The sequence below is a fragment of the Musa acuminata genome, chromosome BXJ2-7, assembly GCF_036884655.1.
Source record: "Musa acuminata AAA Group cultivar baxijiao chromosome BXJ2-7, Cavendish_Baxijiao_AAA, whole genome shotgun sequence".
In the NCBI taxonomy this organism is placed as follows: Eukaryota; Viridiplantae; Streptophyta; class Magnoliopsida; order Zingiberales; family Musaceae; genus Musa; species Musa acuminata.
Window position 1 is genome coordinate 5,896,118 of NC_088344.1, and position 21,066 is coordinate 5,917,183.

General features: G+C 37.3%; 2 protein-coding genes across 2 annotated transcripts; one reads left to right on the forward strand and one right to left on the reverse strand.

Annotated features, from left to right (window-relative positions):
• Positions 1–314: 314 nt before the first annotated feature.
• Positions 315–18,527, reverse strand: LOC135616846 (protein gar2-like). The gene is made up of 12 exons (XM_065116520.1): positions 17,441–18,527; positions 14,651–14,740; positions 14,301–14,537; positions 12,701–12,922; positions 12,514–12,619; positions 5,804–5,962; positions 1,461–1,522; positions 1,304–1,383; positions 1,129–1,205; positions 1,013–1,053; positions 824–869; positions 315–752 (listed from the first exon to the last, which is right to left on the reverse strand). Exons 1-12 carry the CDS (start codon positions 18,380–18,382, stop codon positions 745–747), a joined length of 2,070 nt encoding a protein of 689 aa, XP_064972592.1. The 5' UTR covers positions 18,383–18,527; the 3' UTR covers positions 315–744.
• Positions 18,528–19,775: 1,248 nt separating this feature from the next.
• LOC103990358 (calmodulin-like protein 8) lies at positions 19,776–20,845 on the forward strand. The gene is made up of 4 exons (XM_009409461.3): positions 19,776–19,895; positions 19,990–20,150; positions 20,232–20,312; positions 20,396–20,845. The coding sequence occupies exons 1-4, from the start codon at positions 19,823–19,825 to the stop codon at positions 20,525–20,527; spliced, it is 447 nt and encodes a 148-aa protein (XP_009407736.2). The 5' UTR covers positions 19,776–19,822; the 3' UTR covers positions 20,528–20,845.
• The last annotated feature ends 221 nt before the right edge of the window (positions 20,846–21,066 follow it).

The following is a 21,066-nucleotide window of genomic DNA, read 5'->3' on the forward strand; positions in this document are numbered from 1 at the left end:
TTCAGAGGCCACATTGCAAGCGAACACACTAAATTACTTATATATATATATATATATATATATATATATATATATATATATATATATATATATATATATATATATACACACACACACACGCACACACAGACACCCCAAAATCCGGTGTCAGATTGAGTCGTTATACCGACATCTCAAGGCAGAGATATCAATAAGCTAGAGACGAAGAGTAGCATACGGGTGAGGCTGATTCCAGGAATTCCGTTCTCGAACACAGTATGAAGCCTTTAGACAATGTCGAAAATTTTCCAGGAATTCCGTTCTCGAACACAGTATGAAGCTTTTAGACAATGTCCTTTTCATGTCAGAAAGTAACTCTAACCACATGTACCATACAAATCATACTGGACAAGCCTGTACCTATCGTAAGGCTGATGCAGAGTCTGGATTAAGAGTTGATAAATTAACACCACAGTGCGCAAACCACTAACAAGTGAGATGGCTCATATAGGTGAACATGTCCATGTCAAGGGGACAAAGATGGTGGAAGATGCTTTTGCTGAGTCATCGAACCTCAGAGACGCTATTACGCTAGAGCAACTTGCTAGGCCTGAATAATACAATGGGGATTTGAAAATTTAATGGCAACCAATCAGAACTTGCCAGGAAACATCATATTTCAGCACCAAAGTTGGGATGTTCCGATGAAGAACTGCATGGGGAGTTCCAGGCTGAAATAAATGAAGCAAAGAGATATTCCAGTTCTCACGAGTCTGCACAAAGAAAAGTATCATCAGAATGTCTAAAGAGTGAATGCTGAATATTTCTTGGACATAGAACTTACATCTGGAATACATACTGCCTCCATATGGAGGAGGAACTCCTTGCCTCTGGAGAAACAAAACAAATGTGTGTCATGCACCGAAAGAAGTGCTAGAAGACATCATGAGCACCCACATGACCTTGCAGCAACTAAAGCATGCTAAATACTCCTATTTTGCCTTCTATCAGGGACCAATCAGTCAAAGTTTACCTGAAAGGTGCTTGAATGTTCTGCCACCCCATAGCGAGTACCTGATTTTGGCAAAACATTATGTCATATGCCTGAAATACTCAAATTACATGGATGATCAAAATTCCAAACCATACCACTTGGATAGCCAACACTTTGATGCTGATAGTATGGCAAAGATGAGCCAGGCAATCCATGGGGATGTGCACCATAGCTGACCAGCGCATGGAAAATCACAAAGTAAATAATAGGAGAAAAAGTTGGATAAAGGTTACCCAACAAGATACAGTTCATAAGGTTGGCTAATTAAACCTTGAGCTCGAAACTGGAAAAGAACTGTCAAGACGGGCACGAGGATATCCTCTCACATCAGAGTATGCTGCATCTTCTCCCTGCAGCAATGGTGGCATATCAAGGATATGATCAGATGGGGACCAAGAGAGCACATTTTTAAGACATCAGTAGTTACCATATAAGAAAAGGCACGTTTCCCTCCAGCCGCAATATGTGAATAATCTTGGACCGCAGGACCTGTTGTCAAACGATAGTGAAAAGGAAAATCCTTGGAAGAACTTGTGTGATACAGGCTGACTTATATTTCAATCATCATTTATTTTAAAAAAAATCAAGTGATCAAGTCAGAATCAAAACTTTGGACCTTATGAGATCCTTAAATAGACAACAGGTCATAGAACTAAAAGACAATTTTCTAACTTTGCCAACCTAAAATATACACATGATAGGATATCATACCAACACCAAAGATAGTGTCAATAGAAAGCGGTAAAACAATGAAGTTTTAGAAAATAATATATATTGAGCTCCTCCCAGCAAAATTACCAGTGACACTAATACCATACATTCAAGCTTCAACCAGCTTGCCGCAAACAGGGAGACACCAAAAACAAAAGAAAAATAAAATAAGTATCCAGGAATAAAACACATAAAGTCAGAGAAAACGAAAACAAAACAAATTCCTCTAAATAAATAGAGCCCAAAAGGTAGCACTATTGTATAAACAAGATATTTTAGTTTATTAATTCACTTGATGCTATCATTTCAAAGTCCATATTTGCAGTATACAAAGTAAATTCCTTACTTCATAATCAACCATGCCTCTAACTCAATAATCTAACTCAAGAAGCATTCTCATAAGTAGATTCTCACACAGCATCTTAAGCATTCTCATAATCTAACTAACTCAAAGTCACAGTGATATTTCAAATTATATCTAAAAAACACCCTTATGAAACAACTACAATATATATATATATATATATATATATATATATATATATATATATATATATATATATATATATATATATATATATATATATATATATATATATAATGCTTAGACATCGAAGATAGTTCATCTCTCTCTACTTCTTCAATGTATTGCCAACTGATTTGGTATCTAGAAAATTAGGTCGTAGCACTTATTCTCTAGATTTCTTGAACTTTCACACCTTGATCAAAGTTCATAGATGCTCAAACTTCAAAAGATCATTGAGATGCCAGGATCACATGAAGCCCAAGTGTGAAGCACAAGGTAAGGCATGTGTTTTGAAGGAATACCAGATATAATAGACATGTAAATTTATTTCATAACAAATAAACATTAATTGAGCTGTAATAAACATCAATTAAATTAAAAATAATTTGAAATGGTTTCCCTCGTTAGCTCAAGGTTTGAGTGGTGTCAAATGTAAAATGCACAAACATAAAGGTGGACAATGAAAAAAAAAAGTAATGTAGCAAAGATTAAAAAATGGTAATAGAAGAAGGAAAAGCAACAAATAAGCAAAGAAAAGAGAAGAGGATGACAAACTGATATATTGAAACCTTAATTGATGAGTCTCGTTTTTCCCTTTTTAATAAAGAGAAACATTTTTTATTGGTTGGTCTTTTTGCTCTTTCTGAAAGATGGTCATGAATAAACCTAGTCTAATCCATGGACTGCACTTTCACCTGAACCAGTATGAAACAAGTTGTATGTACCAGTGTGGGTTTGAACATGGATCCGGGAACATCGTTTTGGGCAATCCGGTCTGACTAATTAAACAAAAAAAATATATTCACCCGTACACGTGCCCTCTTTCCCTTACATTCACCCGTGAGGCACTACTGCCACCAGCAACTTGTCTATTTCAGGTACGCTTCCTCTTCTTCTCCTTCTCTTCCTCCTACTTGTCTTCCTCCATTGCCTCCTCTTCTTCCTTTCCTCTTCTTTCCTCCTTCCACCTTCCTCCTCTTCCTCCACTACCATTTGTTCCACCCCTTTCTTCTTCCTGCTCTTCAAGTTTTAGGTACGTACAGGTGAATGGTGTGTCGGAACATGAGTATCGACAAACCTTGATCTAATCTTTTAAATCAAATATATAAATAATATCAGTGGTGTGAAGAGAAACTAGATATTTACAAAAGCATGCTTATAAACAATTAACGCTTTTTGAGAAAGCCCATTAGGCATATACTTAAGGCATGCCTTATAAAGCTTATGAATCTAATGTTAGGTAAAGCCAAAGCCTATGCTTTCTGTTTCATAGTGCCTATGCGCTTTGACTTGCCTCTAATAGCACTATTCTTGATGACAAGGAAAACATCCATGAAGCTTACATCTATACAGTTATGTTCTTCAAAAGAATGAGTTATATAAACTTCTGAATTCCTCCAGTGAATGTAATAAGTTAACCTATCATCCACAAACCCGAATCAAAATTTTGCACCACCAGAATCTATCACAACAAACTAAAGAATTGTTTCACATATGTCGCATGTGTCAGATTTTGCCAAAGAGAGAATAATCTCATGATTAATAAATACCATAACAAAGTGTGCTTTTTCCAAACCAAACAATGCCCTTAATCTCATTATATGCATAAGAGTTAGGACATATGTTATTTGCTTTTCTGCTACCAATTAGTTAGACACTAGTCCTTCAAACTAGACTCAACTATCTAATCATAATTTCATTGGTCTTAACAATATTAGCAATTTGGGCCCTTAGATTTAGCTTTATTCACTTATATTCCTTAAACAAAATCGTGGAATTCTTCTCAATCTAGTTCAGAAGCATTTAGACCAACAAGGTGGAACATAGAACATTTTAAAAGAAAAGCACTATATTTAGTACATAAAATTAGTTCAATGAAGAACAAAGAAAATATATGAACACAAATAACTAGTAGATAAGTGAAGATCTTGCTTGTAAACACCACATATGAACTTTGGTATACGACAAAAAATATACAGACAGAGTAGCAAAGATTTTTCTTTCTTGGAAAAGAAGAGTGTGAAGCCTAGAAGGATTGACAAAATAATAGTATCAAAGTGTTCTTAGGAGGAGATGATGTTGTCAGTTCTTGAGCTATCCTTGTTGAGGTAATAAAGTAATTGGGAGATCAAGTAGTAAATAATTATGAAAAAAAGTTAAAAGAAACATACTGATAATTGAAGAAAGCACTTCACCAAGGTTACTTATAAAAACGTAAGTGTTTAGACTATAATAAAAAATAATCAAAGTGAAACAAGGGCAGAACATGATAGTTATCAATCTTGAAATAGCCTATGATAAAATTTCTAAAGCATACGATATGATAAATTAAAAAATAAAGAGATTTCTAGTTACTGCACCAATGTATATGATGGAGCTAACACTACTTCACAAACAATGCAAGATGTGAAAGGCAAGTTCTCAATCACTTAGCATCCACCCAAATGGCAATCTCGAATTATCACCTTTTTGCACTGGTAAAAATATCAAACACAAAACTCCATATACATTTGGTTAATAATAATACATTAAGATAAACTCTAAATTAAAGTCATAAAGGGACTGTGAAGTTCGACAGTTCTGGATAAATAGGTAAGTGATGTGCAACTTTAGAATTATAATTTCATTATTTTTGCATATAATTGAAATAAATGGCCAAAAATTTTTAAAATTCAAAAAAATATATGGCTTTGAACTATTATTCAACGGAAAAAATGGATGCATTACAAGAAAAATAAAATGGAATGGCTAGAATGGAGTGAGGCATCTAGAGTTTCAAGTGAACAACTAGTGTCGTTTTAAAATCAAGAGAGAATTTCACAACACAGTTGTAGGATCATCTATTTTTCATCATGCAGGAGGTCATGTTAAAACAAAACATATTGAAAAAGCTAGAGCATAAGACATAAAGAGTGTGAGAAGGATGTATGTTATTACCCTAAAGACAATAAATGAGAAAATTGTTATATCAGGTGTTATCATTTGATAATAAATGACTGATAAAAAGAACATGTGCATCCCACTTGAACATGTTGAAAGAATTCCTATTCAAGGCAGAATAAAGGTGCCAGGAAATATGAACATGAAATCCAAAAACTTGGTTAGGAACATTAAGAAATGGTCTGTCAATTCTCTACTAGCTTTGGCCTAAAGCAAATTACAACAAAGGGAAGGAATCATGTAGAACCCAAGTGGCAGCAGAAAACAACTTGTTGTTATATGTTCTTATAATTTTCATCTAAGTGACAGGTGAGCTTCATGGCTTCACTTGATATATCTTAGTCTAGTTAAAATATTCAACTGGCCAAATTTATACAAGTACTATGAGGTATATATTTTTATTTCTCCATTTTGTCTTATAACATTTTGCAAAATGCTGTATCATATTTTGCACCAAAGGCCAATTTACATGGGACAGCTTGAACTGGAAATAGTCCAACCAAAAATAAATGCAAATTATTTAACTTAGAAAACTCTCATGAAAGCTAAAACCTTGCAAAAGGCATTTATACCAGTTTCAGGATAAGAGATACCTCTAGCATAACCCACTTGTCCTTGTTTCCATGCAGCCTGTTCTCTCAAAACCTGCAGGAGTTCATTGGTAGTAGAAGTCTTCTTGTCTTCACCACTTGCATTGTGATCTCTTTCAGAGGACTTTCCCTTGTACGAAGAAACACTTGCTTTCACTTGGCCTAGAGAAATGATTCAGAACATACAATGTCAAATATATTTGGTTTATAATTCACTGAATCCCTACAAGAACTTCAATGGTATAATCCAAAATTAGCGATTTAAACCAACTTAATTTCATTTAGTTTCTTTGTCATTCATTGAAAACTCTTCACAAAAAAGGTAGGTTAAATAAAGCTATGACTTACTCTCAAATTTTGTCAAATAAAACTTGACCAGAAATATATGGGAAAGAAAAAACAATCATTTCATGGTTTTAATGGTGTAAAAAATCATAATGATACTTGGGCTACTAAGATTAAGGCTAACTAAGCCATCTATAATGAATAAGATGGGCTCTTTAAAGAGTTCAAATGCAAAATAAATCAATTTCAAATAATTTGACTCGAGAAAATGAGCAGCTCTCATGATCAGATAAGATATGGAGAGAGGCATCTACTTTGAAAACACCTACTCATACAGGTGATAAAAGGATTTGGAAGGGAAAATAAACCTTTTTAAATCCTGTAGTGGAACACACAAGAAACCATGGAAAACTTCCTGAAAGATGAACCACACACACACACACACACACACACACATACATACATACATACATGCATAAATACATACACACACACACACACACTAAACCATGTTATCACCTAGCGAACAGGGAATGGAAAGAAAGACAGTAGGTGCAGCAATTGTACAGCAGGATGTGCAACGAAAGAGAAAGCAGTAGGCAATACTTAATTGAATTGAGCAATCAAATATAAATTATAAATAGAAAAAGAACTCATAGCCAGTGGGTCTCAGGTCTCAAACAACCAATGGATCATAGCCAACCAACCTTTGTCTATCAATGAGTCATCTATCAATCAATCACTAGTAGTGGGTCAGCAACCAGTCAATCCTTCATAATATATTCCAGAAATTGCATTCATATCTAGTGGCTGGTTGACTACGAGTAACCACTTCATATGACTTCAGCTCAGTCCAAAGTCAGTGAAGTGAAAACACTAGGTACAAGAGATCATTCAACCACTTTTAATGGAAGTGACCTTCTAATTGACTTGTATTAACCAAATGACTCAAAGTCAATTACTTTCAAGAAGCCTAACTTCCACCAAGGTTCATAATTTCGTATCGTAGCGACATTTCAAACTTTGCTCAAAACAGTATGGTAGGGGCATACCGAGCGATATGCCAAGGTGTACTGCTCGATGCATATATATATAATATAAAAAAAAAATCAATATATAAAAATATTAAAAAATAAAAAAAGGAGGTGTTTGCTGCCTCGATGACGTCGCCTCCTTTTCTTCTCCTCGTCGCGTCAAACAAGGAGAAAACTACTCATCGACAGTGTTCGACGAAAACGTCGAAGGCCACAGGTGTCTCCGGCCTTCGGCGAAGAACGCGGTGAAGAAGAAGCTGAGCTGCCGCCTCTCCGTTACCTCTTGGATCGGGTCGTCGAGGGAGGGCACCGCCGAATCGAGAAGCGTCAAGGTTCTCCCGATTCTCTTTCTTCTTCTCCCTCTTCTTCAAGTGCCTTCTCCCTCGACGCTTCTTCCCTCGCCGCAACCAGGCTGATACCCCCCTAGTAGCGGGCAACGATGGTCGAAATCGACCGTTACCAACCTGTTTTGGGCTGTAATGGTCGAAATATCAACCGCTGCCGCCCGATACAGCCTCGTATCATCCGATATGAGGCTAGATCAATGGTACCGCCCAGTAGCGAGTGGTCTGCGCCCCGATCTGTTGGCGGAACGGTACATACCACCCGATATGAGCGGTATCATTCAGTATTGTAATCCTTGACTTCCTCTACTCCCTAACTAACCAAACAGGCCCTTAGGTTAGGATCATTACCCTTCCCTATGGTTTTAGGAGTCCCAAGATGTTTATATTCATCACATAGATTAATTAGAGCTCGAAAAAGAAAAAAATAAAAGCTGACAATACTGTTGATAACTTGATATAACTGTAAGTAGCAATAACCCATGAATGATATGTGATCAAGTCTTTTATTCAAAGATCAACAAGAGACTACGACAAGTCATAATGTCTCAACTATTTGAAGTTGATTATGCTGATATTCTTCTACCATTGAGCTCTGTACAGAACAAATCTTTTGTTAATCAAAAGCATTAAAATCCATATTTATAGCTTCTCACAGTCTTCTTGATCCTTCCTCTACCAGTCCTCACACCACTAGTACTAATTATCTCATATCATCTAACTACAGCATCTCTAGATCTCCTTTGAACATGTGCATACCATTTTATAGGATTATAGCATGAATGGGAGGAGAAAAACAATAAAGGATAGGTTGCATGACCTGATATTTTATTGGTGACTTGTTCTTTTGTCTCCTTTGAACCCTGTGAAATGGTTCCTGTCCTCTAATCCTATTTTTTCCTCCAATAATGTCTACCCTTCAACCCTCTCACTCATTAAACCCTAAGAATTATCTTTATTGGTTTCCAATAAATATTATTGCCATTAGAAGCCCCCAAGCACCAAAAAATGATGTATTATGAATATAGACCAGCTGAAGGAACATAGTTCTTGGGTCACATCTAGCAGCATTAGAGCAAATAGATATGTCAATGATCCAAAGAAGTGATACAAGAAATTTTAAAGGCACAACGATAGACAAGAGTGATGCTATATCACATAGATAGAGTCGCAGTATGAGAGAAGTGATGCTAGGAAGCAAGGTTTTTCGTGTACCAGTATTGTACCACTTATACCAGAAAGTGTTGATACACTGGTACGTACCAAGTTTTAAAAAAAACTTAGAAGAGGCAGAAAAATTAAAAAAGAAACTGAGTTACAGACACCATATCATCTGGTACAGAGTGGCACCGGCCCTATACCATGCATACTGCGTGGTACCGTGCATTACAGGATGCTACTGGCCCTATACCAGGAAGAATGGGTCATACCGCATGGTAAAGATCTGTTATCGGTATATCATCTGGTTTATCTTGGTTTTGTATCAGTAACCTATTGGACTGCTAAATACAGCCAATACTGAATCGTATTGGGTGGTATTGCGAACCTTGCTGGGAAGTATACTCAAATTGGATAGATAAGAGATATATGCTATGTCATATGGAAAGAGTACTAATACAGTATAATAGGAACATTGATAGACATGAGAGGTGCTAATTTGGATGGATACTTCGATTGATTCTCATGATAGCAAAAGTATGGTTTTTCTTATAGCTCAATACAAATGGAAGTAATGATTAAAGAATAAAAAGAAAATTGAAGCAAGTGTAGACGGATGTTAAGTCAAGTGCAAAAAGGCATTGATGCAGTTGAAGTAGCCAGAAAATCAACAGGGAGCGTCACAATGTCAGAATGAACATGACATAAGTAAATAAACAGGTAGATGTGGAGTTCAAAAGCTGAGGAACTAATAAGATCTTTACATATAAAGAGCCAAACTGAATCATCTGTTACATATCCTATTAATGAACAGATTATAACTAATGATGCATTTACAGCTACAAAAGCCTAACATATTTGAGATTGAACATCAAATAAATCAGAGATTGAGCCTGTAGATAGGATTCTGCTTCTAGCTTTAAGTTCATCACTACAGATGTGCTAATTAGCATTGATATATTTCAAGCGTTCTTATAATTTCATGAATTCCTTTTATCAATGCCAAAAAGATCATGAGCCCATTGTTGGTGCACAATTGCACATCTACAATTGTTTGTGTTTAGGTTTCACAATTGAATTCAAGTCGATCATCATATACACACAGATGACTGACAAATCAGGCTAATCAAATTGTTTGTCAGTAGGTATGGGCCTAAATGACCTTCTCAATCACTAAGTGATCACAGATGTGATCCTGTGCAGAGGAAGCAAATGATGCAACCCTGATTCTGATAGTCCAATTGCAGTTGAATATGTAAGAATGATTAAAATGAATCAGTCTCCCTATTCAAGGATTGGTACTGTATGCGGTCACATCAAAAAGGCAAGTATGTTAGTGTTAGTTTTTCTACCAATCCACAAATTACAGATGGTGCAAATGCTAACACATGCCAAGTAAGGGAGATGCTCTGAACTCTTAAGGCACAAAGTATGAACTGTGACCCAATAACCAAAATCTTTGGATATGCTAACACATGCCAAGTAAGGGAGATGCTCTGAACTCTTAAGGCACAAAGTATGAACTGTGACCCAATAACCAAAATCTTTGGATAAATTTAATCCGTAGAAACAATTCCAGAATGAAACTTTGATTCAAGCCCCTGAGAGTCTATACATTCAGAACCCCACCAAACCTAGAAGAAATCGTTACCTGTTCCATTATCCAACCAATTTATTTGCATATCTGTTTGATTATTCCATCTCAACCATTAGTATTTAAATCTACGTAAAACAATATGTTTCACAGAAACCTTTACCAAATTCCAAGAAAAGATGGCATATATACTACAACATGCTAATGTTCTTATGTAAATCTCATCATGTGTGCTACTTAACTTTCAACTGAAGAAAATAGTTACTGAAGATTCCCACCAACACTAGCGAATTTATACATGGCTCACTGGCCAACATTCACCATCCTTGAGTCTCCACAGGAACTCATATAGTATTTCAACTATAAAACTCACTTTTGCCAAAAGCTTTGTCCGCATTCTCTCCTTACACTTGATATTTGATTAGAACATTTTCAGATTCTCTCTCTTATTGATATAAACCATGTAATGAATAAATGAGGACCTAAAAAGAGGACTTAAACTAAAGTGCGCACTCCAAGTTCCAGTGAACAGAAAGCACAAGTTAGGGCAGAATAGCACAGCAAATAGCCATGTTCACAGAGAGGTATTTGAGGAACAAAAAATAAAATAAAAGAACGACCAAAACCGAGATTGAGATCTGAAATATTAACATCATTTCACAGCCCTCATCTACTCTTCTCCAGCACTAAATAGTCTTCACCAGTCCCAGTCATTTTAAATTATTATAGAAACAATGGCACAAGGGATTCAAAATAACTAGCTTGTTCAGTATGCTAAAATGCTGGCAAGAAGATTTTGCTGCGGCAGGTTCAGTGAAGTATAATTTTGACATATAAAATGGGATATGGGTTAGCGAAGATTAAAACTTATAATCTTGACCAGATTTCCTAAATAACAGAGAGAAATCATAAAATTTAATATGAGATCTTTCTGAAGGACTACTAGAACATTACTAAATTTAGGTGTTAATTTAACAATATTTATTAAAAAAATATTATATGTATTAGAAATTTTTGTAAGAATTTGCAATCTTATTGGTCTAGTTAGTTATTGACCCCAGTTATCCTTATCTCTTGGAAAGATGAACATGCTTTACTTATTAGCATTTCAGAATTCGATATGCTGTCTGGAATTATGTATTTCATTTTAGCACCTCATTACCTAGCAAAAGAACTTTGCAACACAAACACAAGGAATCAATTCAGCACCCAGGTCTGCTCTGCTTAAATGCAACAAGAAATAATTTTGCACATGTTTAAATTAAACATTTTCCTTTTAAGATAAAAACAAAATCATTCCCACATCTCAATTAAGATTATTTTAGACCAAAATGTTTGGTAGCATGACTTCCAAACTGAGTCCCAACATATAGACACCTGACAACAGCAAAATATCAGCTCATTTTCCTATATTGAACAAATTGTGGTGATCTAATTTTAACATCAAGAAACAACAAAAACAGTCTAGGGAAAGGAAAAAAAGATTCAAATACTGGTCCAATACTGGTTTCAGCACCAGTCAGACCAGTATGGTACAAAATACCGAGTGTCCATTGATTTATAACAGACTGAAAAAAAAAATTGACGAGCATAATTGTGGTACCAAATGGTGTGTCCATTACCGGTGCTTGATCTGAACAATAGGTTCAAACTGATATTTAAAACATTGATCACAATCTAAGTGACAATGGCATGCAATAATGAGGCCTTGTTACACTTCTAAAAATAGCAGAATAAAACAATAATTTCTAAACAGAAGACACATTGAATGTAAAGGTGATGAATATGATACTTACATGCATGGCATAAACAAAGAAGCAGCAGATCATATATGAACATTCCAAAGAGTCAAAAAATGGATCAGAAGTGATTACATCATGAAAAAGGTGGCAGCATTGAGCAAAGCTGGCATCTAGCTTATCGAAGAAAATGATATTCATGAATGGGTATTTTGAGAAATCTAAGGCAGTTCTTGTAACAGATGAACAGAGAAACATATTTATCTATCCACATGTTAGTAAATGCTTTGATAATCATTCGCAGTGCTACAGTGTAAAATACATGTTGATTTTGGAATAGTGGATTACCATGTAGCGAAAGAAAAACATGTCAACTTTCTTACTAGAAGTAACTGTTATATCTAGTATCTCTCTGTTAGATGTTGACAAGGGATCTAGATTATTGACGTTAACACATTTTCAGTATAAAAACCTCAAATCTAAAGCAGCTCCAAGAAAAGTTAAAATGTCCAAACAAAAAATAACAAAACTATTATTTGTTGCAGACATCATAACTCACGTTGCACTGGTTTTAATTTATCCTTCTCTGTACTGGTAGACTTTAAGAACCCTTTGTTCTGCTTTCCTTTTTGCACAGGCTTAGCCAATGATACCTTAATGTTCACCTGGAAACCAGGAGAACAAAGTGTCCAGTGAAATCAACCAAAAACAAGTACAATTATATATATTCTTAGACATAAGAGAACCTTTGAGCCATTCTCAGTTAACTCTTCCTTCTCAAATGATTCAATGCAGGAAAGAGCTGCCTCTCGAGTGCTGTAGTTAACAAAGGCAAAGTCTTTTCTCTTAGCTGACTGAATATCTCGTGAGTGGACAATCCGCTCAATCTCCCCAAATTTTTTGAAGATCTCCCTCAACTTGGTTTCATGCCATGAAGATGGTATGCCCTCTACATAAACTGATTTGACCTAAATCAAGACAAGAGGAGACTATCTTAGCAACATGTCATGGTTAAGATGAGGTATCGTAACCAAAAGACAAAACATGTGGAAATTAAAATGAAGAAAATAAGTATTTGTTCCAATCAAGGTGCCAAATCATAGCCTGGTACTGCTATTGATCCTTACGCAGACAGATATAACACTAGTATAGTTCAGTGTGCCATGTATACACACATCCCAGTCCAAATAATATGGATCCAGCCAGAGGAGGTAGGGTGGAAGAGGAGGCAGCAGCAGAGGAGAAAGTGGAAGAGTAGGAGAGTAGGAGAGGTGTATTAGTAAGTGAAGGAGGTGGCGGTGGCAGCAATATGGTGGGGAGTAGGAGGCAACAGCACTGAAGGAAGGGGGGGAGGAAGAGCAGAGAGAGAGAAAGAGAGAGAGAGAGAGAGAGAGAGAGAGAGAGAGAGAGAGAGAGAGAAATATCTACCATTATTTTTTTAAAAAAGAGTACAGGTACAAAGCAGTAAGCCTTAATAGAAAAGTAATACAGATCAGTAAACATTCATAAAAAATAAGAAGAAACACCAAGGACCATAGGCTTGGTACAGTAGGCTTATTGGGTAGTACAGCACAAACCAGATTGAAACAAACTTGTCTGATCCACATCTTGGTTGGTTGTTGGTCACCAGACCATCAAAACAAATTTGTTTTTTTTTTTTTTGTCAAGGAATACTTGAAACAGAGCTTGTCTACTTTTGTAAATAGCAAAGAACAAATATACAATTTTAAAATGTCAATTAGATATTAGCAAATCATGCCTCCACGTCCTTGGCCATAAAATACGGTGCGTGGCATCCATAGACCACGAGAACTGTCAATACCTTGAAAATCGATGCACTTTAAAATGGTTTGACAACAAAATTTCTTCACGAGTGCAAAAAATAATCAAGTTAGTTTTACAACATGTAATGCAAAATTATATGAACCATGGTTTGTCATAACCCAATCCTGACCAAAGTAACAAATCGACACAGTTAAAACATTATTTATCGTTGATAAAGGCGCAAGGCCCACAACATGAGATTCCTAATCCTGTAGCAATTAGGATGGTTCAAGTGCACAAATCAGCTCCACAAGCAAGAGACAACCAGTTTAGAACCCATAAAGCACAAGTTGCAATAAAAAAATCATAGATGCTCCAAGGCCAACTTCCTCTTATGTTGCCCATTTCAAACTCTCAAATTAACAGAAATCAATGTTCAACGTGGTGAAGGATCTTGAGCCAGTTTTTAGTGCTATCATAACTTCACAAGCAAACACAAACATGAAGATAACAAGGGTGCATGTGCAAACATGGAAAGACAGCAGGGAAGGAAGAGAGGGAGGGAGGGAGAGAGAGACATACCTTCTGCATTTGCTCTTCATCTGGATCATTTAATGGTTCAGCCCAAGCAACTTTGATGTTTCGGCCTTTGCCAAAAACATCTTTTTTCTGAAGTTTTCTATAAGCAAGATGCGCATCTCTGTTAGTTTCAAGCTCAAGAAAAGCAAACCCACGATTTGTATCAGCATTATAGGGATCAGCCATAACAGTAACAGTGTCAATCTTTTCAATTCCAATGTCCTGTAACATCTTAATTACCTGCACGCAAATTACACCAACAGCATGGAAAAAGGATTGTCACCAAAAAACATGAACCATGTAACAAGCTATTCTATTAGTTCAACTACTATGGAGAAATTATTAATACTTACATCTTCTTTCTTCCATTTCTTATCAATGTTTCCCAGAAATATAGTATCATTCCCCTCAAGAGCAGCTGCCCCACAAATCTTTCCACAGACCTTTATTTTACATCATGACAGGATCAAAATTAGTACCAACCGTACCTCTCAACACAAAGCCAAAACAATAAATAATCTTCTGAATTTCCTCCAGCACAACTTGGTATGATCAGGAAAAATCATAGAGGCAATGACAAAAGAATTATAAATTACAAAAACAATACATTGGAAGTATTGACATGTTAATTCAATGTGATTTGGCTACAAATACTATCCAAGGAAAAATATTAAAAGAACAGGAGAAAGCATCAACAAGCAAATCATAACAAAGTTGGATAAGAATTGTAAAAATTATGCAGGATTGCCTGTACATGAACACAGGATACGCAACATCATAGAATACAAATGGGTTTTAAACTATATAAATCATGTCACATGCTTGTCATGTTTGCAAATTAGCCTAGGGAAACCCAAGTGATAGACCAATTAATAAGCCCAAGGGATAGAATAAGAATGTAGGTAGTAGCCCAGGAAACAACTTTTCAAAAGGTTACTTTGTGACCTTATATTAACTTATATAATAAGATATTCTATCTTAAACTTATATATAAAGTATATATTATTATATTAACCCAAGAAATACAAAATGATCATATTGCACAGCCAGATGGATTTTTGTTATTATTCTAAGAGAAGGGTTCATTAATTGTGCAGCTCATCTGCCTGGGTCCCTCTCATCATATATCCAGTTGGCATTGACAACAGGGATAATTGCCCCCTTTTCCAGTCTGATTGGAACTGTTTCACATCCATAAGCACTTAGAAGACTTGCACTTCGGGAGTCTCCCTGACCCCATTAGGAACCAAACAAGGATCACAAAACTATGCCTGAGATCCCACAAGCCCCTTAAGGGTCTTGGCACAGTATAGCCCCTTTAGGAGCATTCAGCCAGACAAAATGAATAAAAAAAAGCAGCAGTAGGAATCAAAGGGTATTTAGACACAGATTAATTAGTCATGTTATTTTTGGATTCGAGCAACTGAAGCATAAAAAAAATCTTGTAAGCCTCCTAGTTCAAACAATTCTCATCTTTTAATACTTTTATCTGATCTTTTCATAAAAAAACATTATCTGATCTTTTAGGAAAAAACATAGTTTCATTCCTCTAGCTTTCATCTTTGTGAGGTTTTTCTCCTCAAATTGCAGAAAATGCAAGTTTGGAGGGTTGATACTCTTAACAATTTTAACATCATACATGCACATATATGTCCAGACAATCAAATCCTTGGCATTGTTTACCACCCACTCGACTAGGCCATTGTCCACAACAACAATTCTCTTGATTCTTGTAAGTATGAACATATACGATGAATGATCTAGGAAACTCGAAACAACAATCACTAAACAAACTTGAAGGAAACCTTGATACTAATACTGTCATCCCAAAACTGCAACTTGTTAATAGAAATCACAATCATCACATGTTGATTAAGGAAAACATGGTGAAAAGTGAGGATGGCTTGTCAATAACACATCTAACATAGTGTTTTGAAAATGCGCCCGGGTGCACGGCTAGGCGCTCGAGTGAGGAGAGGCAAGGCCCAAGAGCCTAGCACAGTTATCGAGAAACATACTTCAATGAAGGGCCACCTCGATGATCACCTAAACCCATGCGTCGGGCACCTCAGGTGAGTGCTCGATTAAAGGCAAGAAATCAAACCAAACCTTGATGAACCTTCAACCTTTGGTAAGTGAGTTTGGTACACCACCACCGGACCAATGTTTAAGGTGTACAAAATCAAATGTTATCCAATGAGAGCCTAAAAGTCAAATGATACAAATGATGGGAAGCTATTCCGTAAATGTCTTTTGTTTTTTATTTCTATTGTCAGATTTCTGAGTGAGCCATTGTGACTGTTGTAGTTCGGTTCCAAGGTTTGGTTGTTTATTCACATGAACCATGGAAACAAAGCATGGTCTAAAAGGTAAATCAAAACCAAAATATATTATAAAAAGATTAGGCAGGTTATGCAATGACATATATTGTTTCTTTCACTCCTACTGATAAATCTTCTAACTTCAATTATAAAGTTTTGAAGCACAATAAAAGGCTCTAATATCCTTGGATCAATAATTCAATGTTATTCTCATTGTTATGTTCCTAAATTTAGTTCCATCCACATGAATCACAGGAATTAATTGTGCCAATATAATATAATCAAAAACAATGTTCATCATGTTTTATTCAAAACACATTGTACCACCAATGACCCATGCAACCAATAGAACTTGATTGATAACATAGCAGTAACAACAAATTTTTCCTATGGTCTAAAACAGCATAGAAAAGCTTGGACTGATTCTTAAAGCTTCGGAACCAGGATTTGCCATTTAGGCTAATAGATCCATACTAGTCCCAGTTGACACTCGGACGGGTAAACACCAAGTGGTCCAGGAGAGATGACATTCTGTGATCCAAATTAGACCTTTGTGTCTGGTTACAATGCTTGCTACTAACTAACAATAGCTCCAACTATGGCAGTTAATGACAAAAGATTACGAATTCTCATCATTATCTCCAGAATACAAGAATCCCATTCTTGCAATCATTGTCCCGCGATGAAGAATCACCATGTCATTTCACAAAATTCTCTAAATTTGATTCAGAAAAACAATAATATAGGGCAAGACAAAGACGCACACAAAATCAGAGGTTATGAAGATGAAATTGAGCATAGATGCACAAAGAATGCAATTACCTCCACTTTAGAGAATTCAGAAACGGCCTTTTTAGCTTGTGCTGCATCCTTGTACCTCAAAAAAGCAAACCCCTTGTTCTTCCCAGTCTGTCCATCCATCATCATTCTTATCTCCACAATCTCGCCCACCTTCCCAAAAACCATCCTCAGATCCTCCTCCTTGACATCTCTACCGAGTCCTCCAATAAAAATCTCTGTCTTCCTCCTATTCTGCCGTTCTGACATCCCGGCCTCCTCATCAGCAGCAGTTGTCACTGCCTCCTCTTGCCTTTCCTCCTTATCCTGCAGCGGAACATCCTTCTCCTCTTCCAAAGCAACATCCTTCTGCTCTTCGAAACCAACATTCTCCGTCTGTGTCGCCCCTCCAACTGCAACATCAGAACTAGGGTTCTGAAGCCCCGATTCGGTAACCGGGGTTTCTAGGTCTGCGGCTTCTGTCGGCGGTTGCAACGAATCTTTCTTAGCTGACGACACCACCTTCGGAATCCTCTTTTTGATGATTTTCTTCTTGATCACCTTCCTCACTCGGACGATGGTCTTCTTGGGCGCTTCAGATGGCACCGCAGCTGCAACCTGGGTTTCCTCGACTGCGGGGGAGGCGTCAGTGGCGGAAGGTTCCGAGGGCTCCGGGACAGCCTCGGGGACAGCAGCGAAGGGGGTTTCCGAGGGCTCCGGGGCAGCAACAGGGACGGGGGGCTCGGGGGTGGGTTCGACGAGCTCGGAAACGGGGGTTTCGGAGGCGGTCGAGGACGGGGGCGGTGTGGCTACCTCGGCGGCTGCGGCCGGAACGGGGGTGCTAGGGATGTCGGAAGCGGCAGCGGGAGGGGAGGGGTTATCGTCGGCGGGGGCGGCGGCGGCGGGGGCGGGGGCGACGGGGGTTTTGGATTTGGACTTGGGGACGGTTTTGCGCACGGTTTTGACGACTCGCTTCTTCGGAGGCATTCTTTCGGTCTGTTGTCTTGGGGGAGGTTTGGAGAATAGCAGCAATGGAGAGAGAGAGACGCAGCGAGGAAGAGAGGGGAAAAGGGAAAAGAATTCGCGATTGTGAGGAAATAGGGATACGATCCGGTGGCGATGCGCGAAGGGATGAAATTATATTATTAGTAACCACGATATACATATACATATATATATATATATATATATATATAAAGGCAAAATCTTGCAGTTTCAATAGAGTTGTCGATTTCCTCTCATTTAATTAATAATTGGAAAATTTAACGTATTTTAATTTTCCATGTTTCTTATTATTGCATGAAGAATTCCAAATTTTCTAAAATGCCTAAAAGCGACCTTTTTTGCCCTCGTTTTCATCTGATTGGGGCTATCAAACGTGTTCGAGATCTAAAGAAAAAAAATATATGTTTTTACAAATCTTAAAGCAGCTAACGCTATCTAATAGATGTGACTTAACTGCATTATGTACTTATAGACAAATCCTATTACATCGATTACGGCTAAATGATAACAAATCTATTTATCATAAAGAGATTGAATCTGTTATCGTAAATTCAAATCCCGGTAACGCCACGGGTTTCAATGTCAATGGGTTTAATGCCCATTAAAGGTATATTTTCTTGCTTTTCTCCGAAGAAAAATAATCTTTAATCATTTTGTTTTTATTTTCGACTGTTATCATTTTGTTGATTTCCGAATATTATTTATCTAATTCATTTTAACGATTATATCCAATTATTTAGTCCAAATACTTTAAGATATTATTGATTGCAATCAACATGCTTTCATGAAACTATTAGATTCACTTTATTGAGGCAAATCAACATGGTTTTCCTAGTCAAAGATATTGGGTAGATACAATCTTGTATTACCAACCTAACATTCACTATAAACTCAAACAGAACAAAAGTGTTGTTCTATGACTACTCATGTTTTCCTGATAATTATGTATAGTTTGCCGAAGAGTCTCTAAATCATACTGCTAGCCAAAGCAGACCCCAACCTCATCACATTCCTTTAGTGACTCAAATGTTTGCATATAATAAATATCATGTTCTACATAGGTTCATAATCCATAACATTCCTTTCTATTGGGCTTGATATAGAGAGAGAATTCCTCCTCTTCTTCCTTCTCCGTCTCCAAGCCGCATATACCTGCATGACAAAGGAGAAAATGTCAACAAGTAGAACAGGAAGCAGAGAACCAGTCGTGATCACGCCGACCCGGTTTCATGGACCGGACCAAATCGCGTTTTGCCTCCTCGATCCCTTGGATTATAAGCAATGGAGATGCGAGTACTGACCTGGAAAAGTCAACATCGTTGACTAATTAATATGGAAGAAGTCAAAGCCACCCGAGCCTACATATAATGCCCAGTCCTGGCACAGGTTTCTGTAATCTTACTCTTCTTCAAGGAGTTTGGTATGGATCTCTTCTCGGAGGAACAGATCACCGAGTTCTACGCAACCTTCTGCCTCTTTGACAAGAATGGAGATGGTTGGTTCTTCTTCTTCTTCTTCTTCGACACCCACCCACCCACCCATCTTTGATCTGTTATGCTTCCTCTCATGCCTTTCACTGGATTTCTCAGGGTGTATCACGTTCGAAGAATTATCGACCGTCATCAAGTCGCTGGGCCTGAAGCCTAACGAAGGAGAGGTGCACAAAATGATCAGCGAAATCGATGCGAATGGCAATGGGACGATAGAATTCCACGAGTTCTTGAACCTGATGGCCAGCAAATTAAACAAGGTAAAGCAAGAGCTCTTTATGGCACGCCACCGAATGGTTTCTCCTCGATCAATCTTCCTTCAACACACGTTCTCATGGCAGGGGATTGACTCAGAGGACGAACTCAAAGAGGCCTTCAAAGTCTTCGACAAGGACCAGAATGGCTTCATCTCCGCGACCGAGGTGCGTCATAGGTCTCCCTGAGCTGAAGGAAGGCGTACGTGGGCGTGCATTAGTATCTGATTGGTATTTCTGTGTTCTTGCAGCTAAGGAACGTGATGATAAGTCTGGGAGAGAAATTAACGGATGAAGAGGTGGCTCAGATGATCAGAGAGGCGGACTTGGATGGAGATGGGCAAGTCAACTTCGAAGAATTTGTGAAGATGATGTCTGTATGATCACTATATAAAGAGTAGGCATTACCTGTACATGTTCATGAAGTTTTCAGCTTTTTCTTTGGGGGGGTACAGAAACAGTGGATGATTCTTTTGTAGTTTCAGACATTGACATACAAATTCCAAGTTCCAAACTCGGTTTTCCTTTCACAACTTTCGTCCACACTGGTCAAAACATGATGCAAAGACCAATGTGCAGCTGGGAAAGTAGTAAGAATATCATATTGTCAAGTTCATATTGAGCAAAAAGAGATGGACATTTATGATCTTCTCAAACGATAACATGGTACAGAAAATAAAGAGGCAATATAATTTTTTTTCCTTTTTAATACTATTCATCATAATGCCAAAGTTTCCAGCATCTGAGAAATGTGGACATCCTAAATGCTGATGCTCCTAAATCCAGTCCTAATTGCCACAAGTGCATGTTCTCCTTCATATGATGCATAGAGATTGTCTCTTGGTCCCTTCAGGTACAATTCCTTTGGTCACTCTTTGTCCCTTTCTTTGGAATAAGGATGGTGAGAACTCACCAAACACAT

Excerpts from the sequence above, each read along its gene's own strand:
- LOC135616846 (XM_065116520.1), bottom strand. The coding sequence starts at position 18,382 with ATGCCTCCGAAGAAGCGAGTCGTCAAAACCGTGCGCAAAACCGTCCCC. Across the intron at positions 12,923-14,300 it reads ATGAAGAGCAAATGCAGAAG|GTCAAATCAGTTTATGTAGA; the intron begins GTATGTCTCTCT and ends GTCTTGATTTAG. Across the intron at positions 1,384-1,460 it reads AACGTGCCTTTTCTTATATG|GGAGAAGATGCAGCATACTC; the intron begins GTAACTACTGAT and ends CCATTGCTGCAG.
- LOC103990358 (XM_009409461.3), top strand. The coding sequence starts at position 19,823 with ATGGATCTCTTCTCGGAGGAACAGATCACCGAGTTCTACGCAACCTTC. Across the intron at positions 20,151-20,231 it reads TGGCCAGCAAATTAAACAAG|GGGATTGACTCAGAGGACGA; the intron begins GTAAAGCAAGAG and ends TTCTCATGGCAG. Across the intron at positions 20,313-20,395 it reads GCTTCATCTCCGCGACCGAG|CTAAGGAACGTGATGATAAG; the intron begins GTGCGTCATAGG and ends GTGTTCTTGCAG.